The sequence below is a fragment of the Sciurus carolinensis genome, chromosome 5 (genome assembly GCF_902686445.1).
Source record: "Sciurus carolinensis chromosome 5, mSciCar1.2, whole genome shotgun sequence".
NCBI lineage: Eukaryota > Metazoa > Chordata > Mammalia > Rodentia > Sciuridae > Sciurus > Sciurus carolinensis.
This window is the reverse complement of record NC_062217.1, coordinates 165,463,510-165,483,225: the sequence shown is the minus strand read 5'-3', so window position 1 is coordinate 165,483,225 and position 19,716 is coordinate 165,463,510. Positions and strand designations below refer to the sequence as shown.

The following is a 19,716-nucleotide window of genomic DNA, read 5'->3' as shown; positions in this document are numbered from 1 at the left end:
GTGGTTGGGAGGCAGCAATGGCGGCTGTGCCCCTGTAGGGCTGGCTCCACGGCCCAGAGAGGCCATTCTCAGGGGGATTCCAAGTGGGTCTTGAGCTTTAATTCAGAACATTACAAGCCAATAGAAGCATGATACCAACGTGAGGGAAAGGTTAGAGATGGACGTAGGTAGACGCAACCAATCCTTTGAAGGTGAAAGGTGAAACATTTTCTACATTTAATAAAAACATTTTCTCATCTGAGGCTCTGGAAGTCTGGAGTCACATTTTTTTTTTTTTTTAAATCCCACCCCCCTTCTCAAATGTCTTAAAACACATGGCTTAACAGTGGCTGCACAGAAAATCTACACCTCAAAGTCTGGACTTTCATTTAAATACAAATATACAAAATGTAAACTGAGACAATAGAGAAATTTACAAAACTTTTCTTTAAAAATAATAAAGACAAAAATTCAGTTCTAGTTAGGACGCTATTAAAATACGTGCAAGTTGTCGTGTCCCATTGGGTTTCTATTGCAATGTTCAGTGAGGATAAATCCAATCCACCCCAGCTTGGGGCCGTCTTGAAAAAACAGACCTGAGTGGAAATTTCTTTGAGAAACCTCGAGCCTCATTGAGGAGGTGGACGGTCCCCTTCCCTGGCTCCCGGGGGCTCCCCTGGCTGCCCAGCCAGAGTGGAAGCCCCACTGGCCACAAGTTCTGCTTCCAAGTAGAAGGGTCTGGGCTGGTTCCACTGTGGACTTCACTTTGGCCAAGGCCAAAACTAGCTGCTTCCAGTGGAGTTTGAACTGACGTGGTTTGAATTGATGTGGTGGTTATAACTGGTCTTGGAATTGGGCAGACTCTTGGAATTGTTCTGATGCTGGGGTGGAGGGAGAGAGAGAGCATGCGTCAGTTCTCCCTGAAGTCAAACCCTGGTGCTGACACATCTGCGGGGGCTCTGGAAGTGGGGGCTGCTCCAACCCACTTCTCTCGCTTTCTGTTGCCTTTTGCATTCTCCCCTGCAGACCTGGGGTCAGAGGCCACCCTTGGGGCTGCGTGGGAAGAGCCTTAGAATTAAGGGAAGCCTGACTCAGGGAGGAAGAGCCCCTCCTGGAACATCTGCACTGGCTAAGCCTGCAGACCTGGAATTAGACTGCCCGGGCTGGGATCTGACCTCCTCCTAGTTGACCTCATGCAATTTCTTTAATCCCTTGGTTTCCCAGCGTGCAGTTCGGAATGAGAGCTTCATGAAATCATTGGAAGAAAGAAATGAGGCCATGTATGCGAAGGCTCTAGAAAGGCTCTAGAAAGTGCCTGGCCGCTAGGCTGCTCATCATCAGCCTGGCACCTCCCAGCATCCCTGTGGGCGCTGGGCCCCTCGAGGGGCAGGGTGGAGAGGACGAGGGGAGCAGCACAGGTGCCAGAGCTGGGTGCTGTGACCTCACCCCATCCTCTTGGCAACCCTGGGCAGCAGGCACTTCGATTTTTCAGGTGGTCAAACTGAGGCTGGGAGAGGTTCAGAAAGCTGCTACCCAACCAATAAATGCCATGGCTGCCTTTTAACAGGGGCCCCTGAGACTCCACAGCAAGTGCTGTCCAGACAGAGGAATCCCCTGGGGACTCAGCCGCCTGGGTGAGGGGAGAGGTCATTTCTTCCCTGAACTTCAGTTTCATTTGATGGAACAATTTAAAAGTTTTGTTTTTATGTTATGCAAACATGAGTGTATTGTAGAATGGGGTGTGAAACTTTACATGGAGTTTTTAGATAAAACCTCGGCCTGTGCTTTTCTCCATGAGCCGAGTGCGTCCCCTATCCGCCCGTCCCCCAGGTCTTCCTGGAGCTCACCAGATGTGTGAGCTTGGGTGAGCTCCATGGGCTCTCTCAGCCTCAGTGCTCTTATCTGTGCGATGGGGTCATAGCAGCACAAGCTTGGGCTCACGTTTCACTAGGACGCCAAGGGCAGCGAACATCCCCCATGCTTACGCGCGGCCCAGCCCCGTGCACGGGAGGTGCCCAGGACATGTGGCTGGAATGAAGTCTGGGGTTTGGTGGATGTTGACAGGAGAAGCCCTGGAAAAGGGCCCAGCCCAGCAGGGCCTGGTCCACGGTGGAGCTTCACCAAAAGCCACCTCACCCCTGCCATCAAAGCGGGGGGTGGATTTGGGGCCGGGTGGCTGAGCTCCACCTGCCTCTTCTTCATCCTCCTTGGGAGGAGGAAGGCAAGAAGGGGAGAAGCCAGACTGAGGAGGCTCCCAGGCTCCAGGATGAGAATCCTGGGGCCACAGCTTCTTAAAAGAGGGTGCTATTTGGTTACCTTTGTGGTTGTGGGGTGGGGGCCCCAGAGTCCTCACTCCTCCAGGCCTGCTGCCCCCCCTACTGATTTCTCCCCTTTGGTCTATGCCAACCATAACTCCAGGGACTGACTTTGAGGGAAGAATGTTTTTCCGGGGGTCATTCTCCAGCTGCCAGCTGCAGGGAACCCATTAACTGATGAAGGGAGATGTTATGGTTGTGACGCGAGGTGTCCCCCAAAAGCTCACCTGTGAGACAGTGCAGGAAGGTTCAGAGGAGAAACGACTGGGCTGAGAGAGTCTTGACCCAATCAGTGAATTAATCCCTGATGGGATGAACGGAGTGGTGACTGAAGGCTGGTGGGGTGGCTGGAGGAGGTGGGCACTGGGGGCGTGGCTTTGGGGATATATTTTGTATCTGGAGAGTGGAGACTCTGCTGCCTGATCACCATGTGAGCTGCCTCCCTCTGCCACGCTCTCCCGCCATGATGTTCTGCCTCACCTCGAGTCCTGAGGAATGGCGCCTGCTGTCTAAGGATTGAGACCTCTGAAACCGTGAGCCCCCAGATGAACTTTTCCTCCTAAAGTTGTTCTGGTCAGAAGTTTCAGTCACAGCAGTGAAAAGGCTGACTAAACCTGGGGTCTGCCCCAGGAGCCATGAGGTCCTGCAGGGATCACCCCAATGCCAGTCCTCCCTGTCCTTCCTCTGTCCATCTTCATCTATGCAGCTGAATCTTACCAGGGCCATATGGGGCAGTGGCTCTCATCCAGGGGTGTTTTGCCCTCCAAGGTACACTTGGCAATGTCTGCAGACATTTTGGGCTTCCAGCTAGAAGGAGGTGCTTCTGCATCTTGTGGCAGAGGCCAGGGCTGCTGCTCGACGTCCCTTAGTGGACAGCACAGCCCACAACAAGGAACCAGCCCCAAATGCCAAGAGTGTGGAGGGAAAGACCCTGATGTCAGGTGGATTTGGGATGTCCTGCCCCTTCTGCCCTGGGGTCCCTTCTGCAGCTCTGGTCTTGCTACTTCACACAGATGTGGGTCAGGGGTCCAGAGCTGAGGCCAGGTTGACTGGCCAGATCTCACCTGACGCCGGAAGAGTCTCTGGAGCAGTCCTTTCTTTGGTGGTTCCGAAGGCTGACTTCTGTTTAGGTCGGGTGAGAGGGTACCGTCGGGTCCAAACACATTCAGCTCCTTAAAGCATTCTGTCTCTATCATCTGGAGAGGCCAGCAGACACATGGCCTGTCACCTAGGCCTCATCTTCCCTGACCTGCCTGCCCTCAAGGCTCCCTGAGACTTCCCCGGGGGGGGTTAGCCCCCGTCTGCCCATGTGCAGACTCCGTAAGGACAGGAGTGCGCTCATCTTCTTCCACCAAACCATCTCCCCCTGGCCTCTCCATCCACCATTCCTAATCTGTTCTGACTTCCTCCGGCTCAGTTGCCAGCCTGCCTCCAGCGCCTGCTGTTTTCCTCTTCCTTCCCAGCCCAACCTCTCCAGGGAGGCTGGTGGTCCTGCCTCCTGTTTGCTCGCAACCCACCTGGCTGGCTTCTGAACCCCACCCTGCACCATGGCCTGGCCCAGACTCCAGGGACTGTCCCTGTGGCACACACTGTCCCTGTCTCACCCTGCTCTCAGCAGTGTCCTGACCGCTAACCACCTCTCCCTCTCAGAATGGAGCCAGTCCCACCCTGCCCACCTCGTTCTGCCACGGGATGGACACGGAGCCCGTGGAGAACTTGGAGTAGAAGTCATCGTCCGTGTGGTCCAGGTTGACGCCTTTGACGGTGGAGAACTGCTCGATGTCCAGCACGTCCTTACAGTACACGGCCCGGGGCTGCGGGAGCAGAGGCTGGCTGCACACGGGCCTGCTGTGGCTGGCGGGCCCCGAGCCAGGCCTTGGGACTTTGATGGGGAGCAGAGGGAAAGCTTCCTGAGGCTGCCCCAGGCTGCCCTGCTCTCTCTCAGCCACCAAGGCCAGCCCAGCCGAGGTGAAACAACAGCTGGCGTCCAGCTGCTCTGCGCAGGGCTTCTCCTGCCATTGCTCCCTGGCACACACCAGGGATTACCCCACAGTCTAGCTGGGCTGAGCGGGGAGAGGGCACCTCCTGTCTCTAGCCTCTGGCCTCCCCACATCCCTCCGACATCTCAGTTACCCTGAGGATCAGCCTCGGGAGGGGGCAGCGTTCCCAGCGTCATCTCTGTTGGATGAGACAGTCTGGGGTCTCTGGTGCACCACTCCATGGAGAGAATGATTGCCAGGGACCCAGGGCCAGAGCAAGGCCCCGCATGGGCGTCTGTCTCAGGTGACCAAGCTGCAGATGCAGGATGTCCTGGGGTGCTCGGCACAGCTGTGGCACCTTCTCATGTTAGGGGCAGTGAAGGGCTGTGGGTTAGCACCGGCGCTGTGGCCACACAGACCTGGGCTGGAGTCCCAATTGCGGTGCTTAAAAACTTTGGGGAAGTCACATATGCCCTCGTGACCTCAGTTTATTCACCTGCAAATCGGGACAACAGAAGCACCGGGCCACAGAGCGACTGTAAGTGGCGTGTACCCCTAGCACCATGAGTGTGTGCTGCTGTGATTGACGGCTTCACTTTTACCTCACTCGTCCATCACACGCGAGCTGGGGTCTGCTCTAGGTCAGGGCTCACAGACAGGAGTCTGGCTGGACGCATCGGTTGCTGGAGGTGGCCCCCCAGGGGCTCTAGGAGCTTGGGTATGGAGGCGAGGGCTTTATAGATGACTCCAGGGTGGGTGCAGAATGCCCCCTTGACCTGGCAATGTGCCTGTCTGGAGGACAGAAGCGGCCTCCCGAGGCCAGGCCTGGGGACCAGCACAGACACTGGCTGATTCAAAGGTCGTAAATCGGCATCAGCCCGCAGGTTTGGTGTGGGCAGTAATCACTCAGAGGGTTCTAGATCTGGTCTCAGGACTGGGCACTTTCTGGGCCTCCAGTCCTATTTGCTGCTCAAAGCATAAGTAGGAGGCTTGGAGGCCACTTAGTCCCCAGCACTGCAAATCACTGGGCCGAGGCATGCATGGGCAGTGGCAGGGTGGGGTGGGGATGTCCAGCTGCATGGCCGTGACTCCCCTTCTCTGTTCCCGAGGCCCAGGGAGCATGGAGTTAGGACCAGCTGGTTCACGTGCAGGGCCCGGTGTGAAATGAAAACACAGGGTCCCATGCTCGAAATGGACTTAGAATTTCAAGATGGCAATGGTGGGTCATTGAGCCAAGTGGGCCAGTGTGACTGTTTGTGAAAGCCCCTGAAGCTGGCCCTGGGAGACATGAAGATGGACATTTTTCAAAAAGGGTATTAAAAAAAATCTGTACTGGCATAGAAATTTATCTAACTTGCCAAAACTTACCATCTCATGGCTATTATTTCTTGGAGAAGTTTCCTTTTGGATTACATTTATAAAAGTCAAATGATGTGAAAAAGATGAAGTCAGCAATAGCCCTGGAGGGTTGTGATGTGGCCACAGCCTGCAGGTGGTGTGGGAAGAAGCAGGAAAGGCCAGCTGGGGCAGTGGGGATAGGCTGGCTGGTGGGGCAAAGCCCCAGTTAACAGGGTCCTGCAGCCTCTGCTCACCCCACACTTGGTTGGTAGGCCTGGGGCCTCGGCCACCCAGAGCAGGAGCCATGGACCACAGGGACCACAGGGTGCTGTGGATCTGGGGAGGGATGGACACATCTGGATGGGTGAGCTCCTCTTTACACAGCACCCTGAGGGGCTCTGCAACCCAGCAGGAAGGGTCACAGCCAGGTGACCAACCATCCCTGTTCACTCAGACATAGGACTTTCAGTGCTAAAACCAAGACAGTCCTGGGCAAACCTGGAGACAGGTCACCCTGAGTATCAGAGATGCCACCTTCAACCAGCTGGAAGGCTCTCCTCCTGGCACCGCTTGACCAGCTCCGTGCAAAAGCCGTTAGGACGCCATCTTCTCCTCCCAGCCTTCCTGTCCTCTGCTCTCTCTACTCCCACTTTGATTTAAGGGGTGCTTGCTGACACTTCTCCTCTTCAGACTGAGGGTTCCCTGATAGAAACAACCCAGCGTTCTGTTCACCGAGGTCCCCCGGGGCCTGGCTCAAGGCCTGGAGAGTGCCGGGAGGTGGCGGACATTTCCCTGTTTAGTCTGATCTCATCCCATCACCATGGTAACAACCTGGGTTGGGGGGATGGTTCCAAACCTTTGCCCCAGACCCAACCTGGGTGTCCACCTCGCCTGCAGTTTGGCACATTAACCCAGTAACACAACTGTCGTGTCCTTGCAGTCACTCCGGGTGGTTGCCAGGGATACTGAGTAGTAGCCATGCCCAGAGCCCTCAACACTAAAGTCAACGAGCCACAAACTCCTGGCTGGTGGCCTTTCCTATTGCACAGTCACTCTCAACCCCAGCTGCACGTTAGAATCACCTGAGGAGGTTTAAAAAACCCTGATCCTGGGCCTGGTCCAGACTCCCTGGGGCCCAGGTCCAAGATCAGCATTTATCATGCCCCCTGACCCCAGATGATACCAAATGGACGACTAGGATTGAGGGCTGTAACTGGGACTCTCTCCACCACCTGCTGAAGCTCAGCTGGGCTGAATTCGTAGCACTCAGTGTCTTTTACGCTATGTGCTCAATGGCTTCCTTCTTCCCCAGAAAGCATTCCCTGGCCAGCCCATAAGATGGATGCTGTAACTGGCCAAATGGGGTCAGTGGTGTGGCTGCCATGGCCACTGTTCAGCACCCAGCTGGGTCCTGCTTCTCAAACTTCTGCTCCCTGCCCAGATGACCAGGGAATCCATCACCTTAGATGCCAGAGATCCAAGGGCTGACCCAACCTTCTGCCACACAGGCTGGTTCTGGGGAAGGGGGTGCAAGGCTCTGATTTGCATCCAATGCCAATGGCAGCGGTGTAAATATTCTCACCTCACCTACTACAAGCAACCAGCCTGAAGAGGCTGAGCAGCAGAATTAGGAGGAGCAGTGCATCCTGGGCTCTCACAAGATGAAGGAAGCCAGCCCACTGTCTCAGCGTAGCCCACTCCCCACTTGGGGTGTTTTCCCAGTCTCAGGGGACTGTAAAGGAGCAGAGGCATTGGCGGGTCTTTCTGACTTTCACCTCCTTGATTGACACAGCTCGACCCTGGAGTGGCAGCCTGAGACTGTTCTGGCCTGCCAGGGCTGGGTCCCTGAGCCTCCGCCCAGCTGGATTACTGCCTCACACCTTGACCTAGGGACCTCATGAAGGACATGGGCTTCCCTGTAATTTGAGCTGGCTGCGCCTTGCCCAGAACCTGGCGTAAACAGTAGGTGCTCAGTGCATGCTAAACTGAAGTGAATGTGCTCTTGTTGAAAACACAGTTCTCATTTCGCCCTTCGCTGTCCCTGGCAGGTTGGAAGAGTGGCATCATTGGCCTCGTTAGGGGAGGAAACTGAAGCTTAGGAGAGATTTGTCCAGGTCCCTCGGTCCATGTCCCAAGTGTCTGGATGACCAGTGTGGGGCTCCCGGGCCCACGCTCCATTCATATTATCTGGCATGAAGTTTGCAACATTGGCAGGAAGTAGCCAGAGGGAAGGGACATGGTCCCCACAAGGACAGCAGCATGACCCACACTCTGCAGCCTGGAGGCAGTAAGTGAGGAATGGCCCTGGGCCAGGCCTGCTAGGGAGCCGGCCTGGGAGCTGCTGGGGGCCCGGGGGGCTACTTACATCGGGAACGAAGGGAGGGTCCAGCATCCCGGCCTCCAAGCGCTTGAAGTTCATGTTCCTGAAGAACGGGTGCCTCTTGACCTCGGCTGCTCCCTCCTCCTGGCAGCCCAGCCTCTGCTTGGCATCTTTGGTGAGCAGCTGTGACAAAAGAGCACCATGAGACATGCAGTTGGGCCTTTCCTCACGCCCAGAGGCCAGAAGGGCAGGGGAGAGGAGGGACATCTGTGGTCACTGCCACACCGTCACTCCCACCTGTATCTCTGAGCCCTCCCAGGTGTTCCTGTCCCAGCCTCCTCAGTGTTGGCCTCCTGAAGCTCACGGACTGGAACAGAAGAGCCAAAGGCGGCAGTGGGGCAAGAACCAGGTGACATCCTTGTAAGGATTAAGCACTTTCAGTCACTGACGATGTCACTCTGTTCCTCTGACTACGGGGCTGGTGGCCCAGGCCTGGTGTCCATACTCCGATCTCTCTCTAGGTGAGGGGACTGGGTTTTGCACCACGTGTTCCCACAGAGGCAAGGCTCCCAGGGTAGCGATGGATGTGCTGCCATCGCCCCCATAGCTCGCAGGGGCGTCCAGCTGTGGCACAAACGGGGCACTAAAGGTGGGGGGGGACCTGGAGTGGGGGACAACCCAGGCTGCTCATCAGCTCCTGTCAGGCAGGAATGTCACCTAGGAACCAGGGTTTCTGCTTTTTTTTCCAAGAGATGTCAGAAACTCTGGTTTTTATGTGAAATTTCCTCAATTTTAAATCTTGGCAATTAATCCACTATTCATCTCTTTCTAAAACATTCCATCCAGGCCGAACAAAACACCCTCCCACAGGCTGCCAGTCTGCAAAGTGATATCAGGTGTACATCAGAGGGAGCCAAGGCGGGAGCTGGGGAGGGCGGCACAGGCAGGGAGCAGGCCTCCTGGGGGCAGCGGGGAGGGTGGGAAGGCCCAGGGCTGGGACTCAGCAGGGGCCTAAGAAGGCAGCCGCTGAGGTCTGGGCCTAGGGTCTGGACCCAAGGGACAAGCAGTGAGATGCACTAACTTCTGGACCTCAGGGGCCGGGGCTTCCAGGTCCTGTGGCTGCCCAGACGGAATGGGGACAAGCCTGAGACCCTCTTCCTTGCTGTTTGTGCCTGGAGCAGTCAGAGCCCAGGAGCAGCCCATGGACCCTGGCCTCTAGGTGTCCCTGTCCCTACAAGTCAGGCCCTGCAGTACCTTCAGCCTGTTGGAAGGCACGGACCTGAGAGGTGGCAGACAAGGGTGAGGAGGAGGCCGAAGACAAGAGTCCCAAGGCCCCAGGATCATTTGTAAAAGACCAGAGGGCTCTGGCGGCTCTTCCACGGGAGAAAGTTACTTTGTACCCACAGGCCTGGTTCACTGAAACTGCGGGCTTGGCCACGGCCACCTACTTTCTCTTGATGGCCACGAGGGGGCAGCAGAGGGACATCAGCATTGCTGGTTGGGGCAGGAGATCCCAGCCCAAAGCTAGAGTGGATGTTTGTGGGTGCAGGGTTGGGAGTAGGGGTCCTCTCGCTCTCTCCTATCCTCTCAGCGTGCACCATGTCCCTGTTGATGTCTCTCAAAACCTGTTTTCTGAATTGATGACCTTGATCTGCAACATTCCAGTCCCCGATCCTAGCTCTGGCTGCAGTGACCATCTGGGTCTCTCGGAGGCCTCCCGTACAGCTGGTCAGCAGGCTGCAGGGTTTGGGTGTGTGCTGCCTGGTGCACAGTGCTCCTCGCTCAGGGTCTCTCTCACATTTAAATGACGGATCTACAGTTCCACTTCTTTTGGTCGTGGTCAGATGCAGATCCAGCCCCCAATCCTTCACACAGCTCTAAGACATAAGTGAAGCCGTGGCCGGGTAGAGGGTGGATGGCTGCAGCCAAGGGGCCTCCTGGGCTGGGTGAGCTGAGCCCCTTGGTTCCTGGGCACTAGCAGTGCAGCCCGAGGTTTCCGGAAGCAGAAACTTAGCTGTTTTTCACTGGTGAAAGCCAGCGCTTCCCTAACCTCTCGCTAGTGCTGGAGAAGAGAAGAGAGGACTCAGCCTCCAGTCCCCCAGGTTGGGCTGCCCCAGGTGCAGCGGGACTCCAGGGACAGGGAGTCTGGGTTGCGGGTGAGCAGAGCTGACGTTCAGGTCCTTCTGGTTCCCGGGTGGCTGGCATCAGAGGGCAGCTGCCTCTGGTTGGGACCTGGGAGCTCAACAGCCAAATAGGAGCAGTAAGTGGCCACCGCCCTACAGAGTCAGAGGAGGGCGTGGCAGGGGGCAGTCCATGTGGACCCCAGCTCTCCCCCTTTCAGACGCTCCTGTCACTTCCTCTTTCTGACTGCCCCGTACCCAGACCTGGCCCTGCCACCCCTGTGTAAACACCACTCCCACACATGTTCTGCCCAGGATGGGTCAAATCTCATGCAGAACCTGAGCCGGTGTCACCTGCCCCCAACTGAGGGGATGGAGAACTCCAGGTGTTCAAAGACTGAATACATCACTAACTCCTATAGACCTTGGTCTCAAGTCAGCACCTTGGGGTCCAGAGCTGAGGGAGCAGCTAACTTGTCCACAGAGCTGGGAGTGAGGGTGTCTCACTGTCCACCTTGGTCCCCTTCCCCTTGGCCCACACAGTGCCCTCCAGCCCCAGGCTTCTCTCAGGCCTTTGCTGACCACCCTCGTCCTCAGCAAGGAGCACAAGCAGCTTGGGCTCAGAGGGCTGCCCCGCCAGAGCCTAGTGTGCCCTGACACGTGTCCCTTCTGGGAAGGCTGGGGGCTGGTGGGGGAGCCAGCCCTGGACAGCTTGGGCTGCAGGACTCACCATCTTGCAGATGGACTTGGCCTCCTCGGAGAACTTGTGTGAGTACACCTCCTCCGTCTCCAGGACCCGGCGGTCCACCTCCTCCCGCTTCACCTTCTCTTTGCGACCCCGGAACGGCGACTGGCCCTCGATCATCTCATAGATGAGGCATCCCAGGCCCCAGTAGTCGGGGCTCAGGCCATATCGCTGGTTGTTCAGGACCTCTGGAGCTGGGGGCAGGAGAAGGGGGCAGGAGAGGTGAGAGCCAGCAGCGGGACACTGCCCGGCCACATGGGCCAGAGCCGCTCCTCAGCCCAGCCAGCCTTGGGCGTCCTGCACCCAAAGAAACATTGCTCATGGAAGACCTGGAGCGCCTCAGCGGGACTTCCCCCTCCTCCAGCCCCTGGGCCATTTGCTGGAGACCTCAGCCCCCCAGGTGCCTGGCTGATGGAGCTCTGTGCCACGGAGGGCTCTGATTGTAGCGTCAGAACTCCGAGAGGTCCTGCTCCCGTGAAGTCCCCCACCAGAACACGTGCTGCCTTTCCACTGCTGTGTCCCCAGGGACCGCTGTTGACACCTGGCATACAGTAGGTGCTGTATACCTACTTGTTGCGGTGAATAAGGTGTCCACCCAAATTAAAGAAGATTTAAAGTCGATCTGGAACTCAAACAACCTCCCACTTTCCTGCCACTTTGATAGAATCAATTCTAGATTCACCAGAGAAGCCCAAAAAAGACAGGGGCACGTCATCTGGCAGAGGCGAATGCTACAGACCAAGTGCACGACGCCCAGGCCGATGTGCAAGCAGGGACACAGAGCGACTCATCACCCACCACCCTGTGTGTGTGTCCACACGGGCACGCACACACTCCATGGGCACGTGCACCCAGGTCGTCAAATACCATGCAGTCTGCGAAGGACTCAGCACCAGAGACCAAGTATGAATCCCACCCGCACAGCCTGGGTGGAGGGCAACGAGGTGCCTGGCTCCAGAGCTCACGGAGTCCCTGTGTCCCAGGGTGAGTGGGCATGCCTGCAAGGTGTGTAAGAAGCTGGGGGAGGCCCCTCTTTGGAAGCGGGGCTCTAGAGGCCTGGATTTAGCTCCAGGTCACTTCCCTACAACCCCTGGGATGTTGGTCTTGGAGCAGACTGAGGTGGGCAGGCAGGTCCCTACTTAGAATCATGCTTGGTGACACAGCAGACTCATTATGGACACTTCCTAATGGCCTCCCTCCCTTCCAAAGGGCCATCTGCCTGCCACCCCACCCAGATCCCTACTTCCGTGAGGCCTCCCCAGCAGGGCTGAGTGCCGGGTTCTGGCCACAGATACCCCAGAATGGCGAGGCTGTGACACACAGTGGGGGTGGGGGTTGCAGAGAGCTCTGCTTAGTCAGGCCACACCTGGGGTCTCACGTGCCACCCTCTCTGGTTAGGGTCCACCCGGAAGTCAGTGGGAGTCATGACCACCTCTGACCAGTGATGCACAGTGGCTGGGGGCCCCCGTGGGGCACACTTGGGAAGGGTCAGCTGGATGGGGCAGGGTCACACTCACCCATGTAGCCGACAGTGCCCACCCGGCCGCGGATCAGGTCTCCCTCCGGGATCTTCACAGCCAGCCCCAGGTCTGAGATCCTGATGTGGCCTGGGGGAGACAGCAGGGTCAGCGGGCCTCAGGACAGTCTCGTGGAAGCTTGGTCCACCCCAGTCACAGACTGGCAAGGCACGTGAGCCCTCGGTTTTCCCTCTGTCCAGTGAAGATGTGACCCTAGTCTGCCCCTCAGGGTGAGCACAAGGCCTGGGAGAGTCCAGGCACATAATGTGGGTGAATTACACTTTTTAGGAGGAAAACAGAAAGATGCAAAAGGACGCCCAGATCTGGCTGGGCGCTGGCCGACCTGCCTCATAAAATGCCCTAATGGGCTTTCTGGAAGGCTGAGGTCACAAAGTTTAAAATGTGCTGGCCTGATTCTGCGATTGCTTCATGGGAAAAGTATGAGATTCTCCTGACATTTTGCAACAATTTGCTAAAGGGGAAAAAATTACAAAGCGATTTGGGAAGCAGCTCCCTGCCCTGCCTGGTTAGTCTTTGGAGGTGGCTTGTTTTTTTCCCTTTGGAGAAAAAAGAAGGGCAAATGTCTGGAGATGGAACCCATTGGAGTCTCGTAGTCCTCAGAGTCCAGGACCGACCCGAAGACCCAGGCGACCCCATGCTGGGAGCACAGCTCTGCCTTTGTCTCACCACTGGCAGGGGCATGGCTACATCTCACCCCGAAGGAAGGAATGTGTCCCCTCCCCTTCCTGCCTGTGGACACCAGCGCCCCCTGCAGCCTGGACCTCAGCAAGAGCCAGTCCAAAACCCCCTGCCAGGCCAGAGCTTGACACTCAGGCAAGGGGAATAGCGCAGGTGAGTGCTGGCAGTCAGCAGCAGGACCTCAGTGTGGGCGTGGCCTGGGGCTGTGGCAGGGCTCTGGGCCCATCCAGAGGGACAGCAGGCTCCAGGGCACTCACACAGACCTCCCTCCAGGTCCTGAGGCCTGGCTCCCTCTCTCCCGTCCCTTTGTTGGAGACTGATGGGGCCTGGGGCATGCAGGAGGCCTGGGTCCTGCTCCCTCCCCACTGATACTGCCAGCTGAACTTGATAGCCTGGGTCCTTGGAGCCTCGGTCTTGTCATCTGTGAAATAGGTACTGGGATGCCACCCTGCCCTCTCAGTGGAGAGGGGAAATTCTGGTCAGGTAGCAGGAATGAAAACTATTTTGCAGGTGCAAGAGGCTCCATGGTCCTGAGGGGTTATGGTGGCCGCTCTTGCTGTCCCTGTGCTCCCTCCCAGGAGAAAAGAACAATGGTACCACAAGCAATAACCCCTGGCTCGCTCACAGGGGATCCCCGGGGCTGCCCTCCTGGGGAGGCAGCACGGCCCTGCTTTCCATTTCACAAACACCGTGAGGGGCAGGGAAGTCATGACACTGCCGTCCAGCGTCTCTGAAATGCCAGGCTCCTGGCTCAGTGCTGTCTCTCGGGGCCAAGCCACCCTCTTCCTCACCAAGCGGGAGCTGTATCCACACCCACTGCCTCCCCAGGCCCAGGACTGAGAAGCGGGAGTGGTCTTCCTGGGCACTCCCCTGTAGTGGCCCTGAGGCTGGGCCTTTGCTCCGGGAGGCTCCCCACAGCGGCAGCGGCAGAGAAGCCCCGACTGGACTCACGACGACTGGACTCACCGTAGTCGTCTAACAGGATGTTTTCAGGTTTCAGGTCTCTGAAAGGGAACAACAACAGGCACCTGAGGGCGTCCATCCTGGGCAGCAAGGGCAGACCGGCGCCTGGACTGATCCCTGGGTAACTAGGCCTGAGTGCCACAGGGCGTCCCTCCCACCCCACCTGGGCTCAGGCCCAGGGCCTCGGAGTCCAGACAATCTTGAGGTCCTTAAGAGCAGAGCTGCTGTTTGCCACAGGCAGACTTCCCGACCCTTCTGGGAAGGTAGAAAGGCAGGTCTTGGCACCTGACCCCACAGCACAGCCCCCAGGGCAAGGGAGACTGGCTGGTGTGGTGACAGACCCTCTTGAGGGCTGGGAAGACCCTGAGGTCCCAGGATGCCTGAAGGTCCTGGGAATGAAGGGAGAGAAGTCACTGAGTCCAAAGCTCCTGCTGCAGAGCTGGGAAGAGAGAAGGCAGGGGAGAAGCAGGGGCCCTAGGACAGTCTCCCAGTGGGACCGGGCTCCAGGAGGCTGGCATGTCCCCAACCCAGCTGGGCCTCAACCTGGAGGAAGCAAGCCAGAGGGTCATATGCAGGTGCCACTGCGTCACCTTATCCCAGACCCTGCCTCCTTTATGCAGGATAGTGCTCAAAATTAGGGGAACCTCTGCCTCCCAGGATGGGGGACAGGCGCCAGAAACTTCTGGCTTTCCTAGTAAAAGGTAAGAGACCAGAGGGGGCACACGCAGCTCAGTTCTGCCTTGGGGATAACAAGAGAGCCCATCTGGATGGGGTTCCAGTTCTCAAGCAAGGGGCTTTGTTTATTTAACTGAAGGCAGCTGTCCTCATGGGGAGTGGTTAATGTACCCAAATCCACTGGGCAGCCTCACAAAGTGATAATTGGTGTCTGTGTATACTTGTTCATTTCGAAATACTTTTGTTGCTATTGTTATTTACATTGTCTTCTATTGATGTGTTAACAATTCCATATAAGGACAAGAGACACCACCTCAAAAAACCAGCAGCTGCCTGGTTGGAAGGACAGTTCCCTAGGGACATGGGCCAGAACCAAGCCCATGCAGAGGGTCAGGACCTGGGAAGAGGCACCTCGGTTCCCTGCCTCCCTAGAAGAAGGGTTGCTGGGCTTGGAGGGCTTTCTCTCCCCCAACCTATTTTTTTTTTTTTTTTTTTAAAGCGAAAGGCAATCCAGTGGCGGGTTCTATTTTCCGACCCTTAGGGGAAATGTTCTCTCCTCACTTGAGTGAAAACAAAACAAAAAACACAGGCGGGAAATGGGGGAGGGCCTGCACAAGCCCATTCTTTCTGGTTTTCAAAACCTTCCTAGGCTCCCCAAAGGCCAGGCTCTACACAAAGGCCTTCAACCTGGGCCACGTGGGTCTGTTGGGAATGTCAGTGTCCCAGGCACTGCAGTTCCAGGGCTGGGGACTGCTGGACGTCATTCTCACCTTTCAGGAGCTTCCCACGCACCTTTTAGATGGATGACGGTGGAAATCAGTTTGCTACAGTGATTAGATTCCACTAGATCTGTTGGTAAGCGTTCACTTTCAAAATATCAATATTTGCCACTATTTAAACCTGTGTTGGGATATTTCAATGTCAAACCATCATGAGTAGGGGCAAGCTGACAATTTCAATGTCAAAATGCAAGGGGCACAGAGGTTTTCAAATTTCTTTGTGAAAAAAAAAAAAAAATTTCTTTTTGGAGAGTCGTGAGCAGCGAAGTCCACTGCCGACCCTGAGGGGAGTCTGGACACGTGGCCCCGTAGTCTGGGCCCTGTGGCATTGAGGCCAGTGGGGCGAGGCTGAAGGCTGAGCAGGCTGAGGCTGAGGCCCCTGGTCCTCGACTTGGGGGAGTGGTCAGTTGTGCATCATTTCATATGTTTGGCTTCCCTATACCTCGGAGGCCAGAGAACACCGGCTGAAGAGAGGCCCTCCTCACTTACTTGGTCCTGGGACCCCTGGGGCTCCATGGTGGGAAGAGTCACCTGACTCCTGCATCTTCCCTTGTGCTGACCTGGTGCAGGGGCCAGCCCCACCCGCACTCCCAGGTGCGCAGCTCACCTGTAGACAGTGTTCTCACGGTGCAGGTCCTCCAAGCCGCAGAGGATCTCAGCCGCGTAAAACAAGGCTCGCTCCTCCTCGAAGCCAGGGTTCCCCATGTTGTAGATGTGGAACTTCAGGTCGCCCCCATTCATGATGGTTAGGACCAGGCACAGGGCGTCCTTGGTCTCGTAGGCATACGCCAGGTTGACCTGGCGGGCAAGAACAGCCTTGGTGAGCTCATGGCAACCACCAGCCACTTCTCAGGTTTCTTGACGCTGGAGGAAGATGGTGGAGGTTGTCTGCACCCTGAGAGCCTCTTGGCTACCTTCTCTGCTGCCCCTCTTGGCTGATGAAGGACTTAAACGACTCCTCAGTGGTTCAAGGTGAAGGGGACATGGCTGAGGGATCTTCCTGGATTCCCACCAGGGTGGTGTCTGTAATTTCACACCACAAAAGCACCTGCATTCCTCAGTTGGTTAGAACTGGTGTTGCCTTGTTGGTTGGTCAGGAAAGTGGGACTTGGCTGCCCTTTGGGTTGTGGGGACCCATTATCACAGGGGTAAGGGGTTAGGAAATGGCCAGTGGAGCTTTGGGAAGTGGAACACAGACTGGCCCAAACATTCTCTTGTAAGCAAGACCTATCTTGTCCACCTGCCAACGGAGCCACTGGGCAAGGTGGATTTGGTTCTCTGCCGGTGGATTCCAGACACCTGAGGCACTGTGGATTGAGGCCATGGGGCAACTGGAGCGGTGGGCAGTGTTGGGGTTGCAAATCACACCGGTGGAATTCCTTCTTCTCCACCTGAGAGTGCGCACAGTGCCATCTGACCACTGCAGACCATGTGGGCACACTGGAGGTAAACATCGGGGACATCATGACTTCTGAGGAAAGGTGACAAAATGGCAGCAGAGGGAGCACAATCTCGTGGGATTGTGCTTCTGCCACCAACTGCTGTAGGCGCAACTGAAACCTGCCAGGGTGGTCCCCAGGATGTGACCCTGGGGCAGCCCTATGGCTTGCATGAATGTCCCCGAAGGACCATGTGTTTAGGCTTGGTTCCCAGGGTGGCGCTCCTGGGAGGCAGTGCGACCTAGGAGGAGGGGTCTGGTCCAAGGCCCTTAGGTCACTGGGGTGTACCCCTGAAGGGTCAGTGGAGCCCCAGCCCTGCCCCTCTTTGTTTCCTGGGTGGTTTTCTTCACCATGAGCTCCCACCAGAGACCAAAAGCAATGGGACAAGCTGATTCAGACTGGAACCTCCAGAACTGTGAGCCAAAATAAAGGTAAGTGCCTCAGGTGCTTCACTTTAGTGATGGAAAACGGACTGATACAAAGTGTCACTGTGGAACTCACTGCGGGGCAGGGGATGAGACACAGTCAAGGAAGGGCCAGCTATAAAACCAACGGCCCGTGAAGATGTGTCAGCCCAGGTTTGTGAGGCACACGATCCTTTTCCCGGAGAAGAACCCACCAGCACCACACCTTGCAGAGGAAGGCACCACAGGCGACAGAGGTGGGACTTGGCAGTCAAAGAGGCCTAGGCCCAAACTGGAGGTGCTGGCGTGTGCACCTCCTCCTGGGAGCCACCAAGGCACTGCTCACCTCTTCCCCCTGGACCAGGCGGGCAGCTGGGGCAACCCGAGATGAGACCCAGGGACCCAAATTTCTCTCCCCTTTGTCACTTTACAAAACCACCTTCCTGGGGGGGGATGACCAAAGTGTGGGTCGATGGTGGCTTCTCTCTTCACACACAGCTGGCGGGAGTTTAACTGGGGCAAGCTTCATGGACGGCCACTTGGGAACAGCCATCACATGAAAAGTGTGCACGCCCTCTGCCACAGCAATTCCTCCCCAGGAACTGGAGGGCTGTGGATACGTTCACAGGTGTCCACCCAGAACCCACCAAGGAGTGTTCAAAGATGGACACTCAGCATTGTTTGCAGTGGATTAAAAATGAGAAATGATTTCCGTACAGTTCATGGTTTACCTCTTCTGACCAATGAGGAAAAGCTTTCAGAGAAGGGGTGAACTATAGATGTGGACAGAGGGTAAAGATGTACGATTTAAGGGGAAAATGCACCATGAGATGCATGGGAAGACACTGGTAGCTAAAAATAACAAAGCCTGTGTATGCGTAACACATGTCTGGAATGATCTCTCAAGGAGGGACACATTTATTTTTATTGTGTACCCTTCTGTGCTGAATTTTTACCTTGTGCATGTATTAGTTTTTTAATAACATGTTATAGAGATATTTAGAGCTGATCAAATATCAATGTACTCCTCCAACTTCCCAACCTCCTCTGCAGCTAGCTTGTCCCTTGAGGTGACTAGTTCATATGCAATTTCAGTCCAGTTGGGCAGTGAAAAGTTCCTGTGGAGACCCACCCCCAGCACTCTCTCCAAGCTGCAGATGGAGTAGCTGTCAGATGGTGGAGTGTGGCCCAATCTGACTGGACTTGATATGGTTGACAGATAAATCTTATTTTCAGCTACTTAGAGTTGGGGCTAATTTGTTACTGCAGCGAAGTCTAGCTCAGACCAACCGACATGATACACACAAACAAAATGGTGTCTCTCTTAGAAACTCCACCATGATGGTCTCCACATGATGAAACAAGTCTAGAGGATCTTTGGGACCCAAAGCTCCTTGGTTGAAGCTGGCGTCTACTTGTTTGTTCACTTGGGAATTTACAAGGTGGTCCTGGGGAACAGAGGTCTCAGGCTCACATGCAGAGGGGAACCAGGCACCGGGCAGCTCTGGTGACGGGACAAAATCAGCCGCGATTGACCTGTAGCTTCCTTGCTTCCCTGGGGGTGGCACCTGCCACACTGGAATACCACCCACTAGTAGGTGAGGGGTCTGAGTTGCGAGACGCGTGGGCCTGTTGTTGGGCCCTGAACACTCACCACGAACTGGCTGTTGACCTTCTCGAGAATCTGCTTCTCGTTGAGTGCCATGGACTCCCCTTTCCTCTTTTTGATCCTCTTCTTCTCCAAGCGCTTGCAGGCATACATTTTGCCTGTGGCCCGGACCTGGCAGGCACAGACCTGAGGTGCAAGAAAGACACCAAGGTCCAGGGGGCACCACGCACGATCTGCCCAGGCCCCTCCACGGCAGGGCTGGAACTGACAGGTCAAGCCAGCTGGGCTCTGTGGGTGCTGCAGGCCCACAGGACCCCATGACACCGGGCTGTACCCACTCCTGTCTTGGGCACTACCCTTGCTGTCGCCTTTGCTGCTTAGGAGGATCCCAGTCCTTGAAGAAACAGAATTGGCCATTCACACATCCGGTAGGAGACTGGCAGAGGTTTTAGATGCTGCCCGCCTCTTAGAGGCAACTGAGCTTTCTTCCACCAGCTACTACTGGTAGGAAAGGATTGTTCTGGGGGCAGTGAAGGGAGACCCTTGAGAAGCTCGACTTCATCATTCAGAGCTGGGAATGGGGCCTTGGGGTTCTAGTCCGAGTTCTGCCCCTGATTGGCTGTGAGACCTTGGCCAGGTCACACAACTATTCTGAACCTCAGCTTTCCCCATCTTGAAAATGGAAGTAACAGGCTGGCCTCACATACTGGGTCAGATAATGCCCAGCTAACTCCATTCCCACAGAACAGCACACAAGCAAGCATCGTCCAGACGGGCAAAGATTTCGAGGCCTCCATCTCCCTACCTGCGCCAGCAGGCCTGCTCCCCACCCTCC

General features: G+C 56.1%; 1 protein-coding gene across 2 annotated transcripts in view; it reads right to left on the bottom strand.

Annotated features, from left to right (window-relative positions):
- Window positions 1-228: 228 nt before the first annotated feature.
- The window catches only part of Grk5 (G protein-coupled receptor kinase 5), a 193,651-nt gene continuing 174,163 nt past the window's right edge, over window positions 229-19,716 (bottom strand). For both annotated transcript variants that reach the window (XM_047552297.1, XM_047552298.1), the window contains 9 exons: window positions 18,927-19,067; window positions 16,037-16,227; window positions 13,979-14,016; window positions 12,314-12,403; window positions 10,782-10,990; window positions 7,977-8,114; window positions 3,971-4,108; window positions 3,359-3,490; window positions 229-860 (listed from right to left, as the gene is read on the bottom strand). In XM_047552297.1, the coding sequence (XP_047408253.1) occupies window positions 762-860; window positions 3,359-3,490; window positions 3,971-4,108; window positions 7,977-8,114; window positions 10,782-10,990; window positions 12,314-12,403; window positions 13,979-14,016; window positions 16,037-16,227; window positions 18,927-19,067 (1,176 nt within the window). In that variant the 3' untranslated portion in view covers window positions 229-761. The remainder of the gene's footprint in view (window positions 861-3,358; window positions 3,491-3,970; window positions 4,109-7,976; window positions 8,115-10,781; window positions 10,991-12,313; window positions 12,404-13,978; window positions 14,017-16,036; window positions 16,228-18,926; window positions 19,068-19,716) is intronic.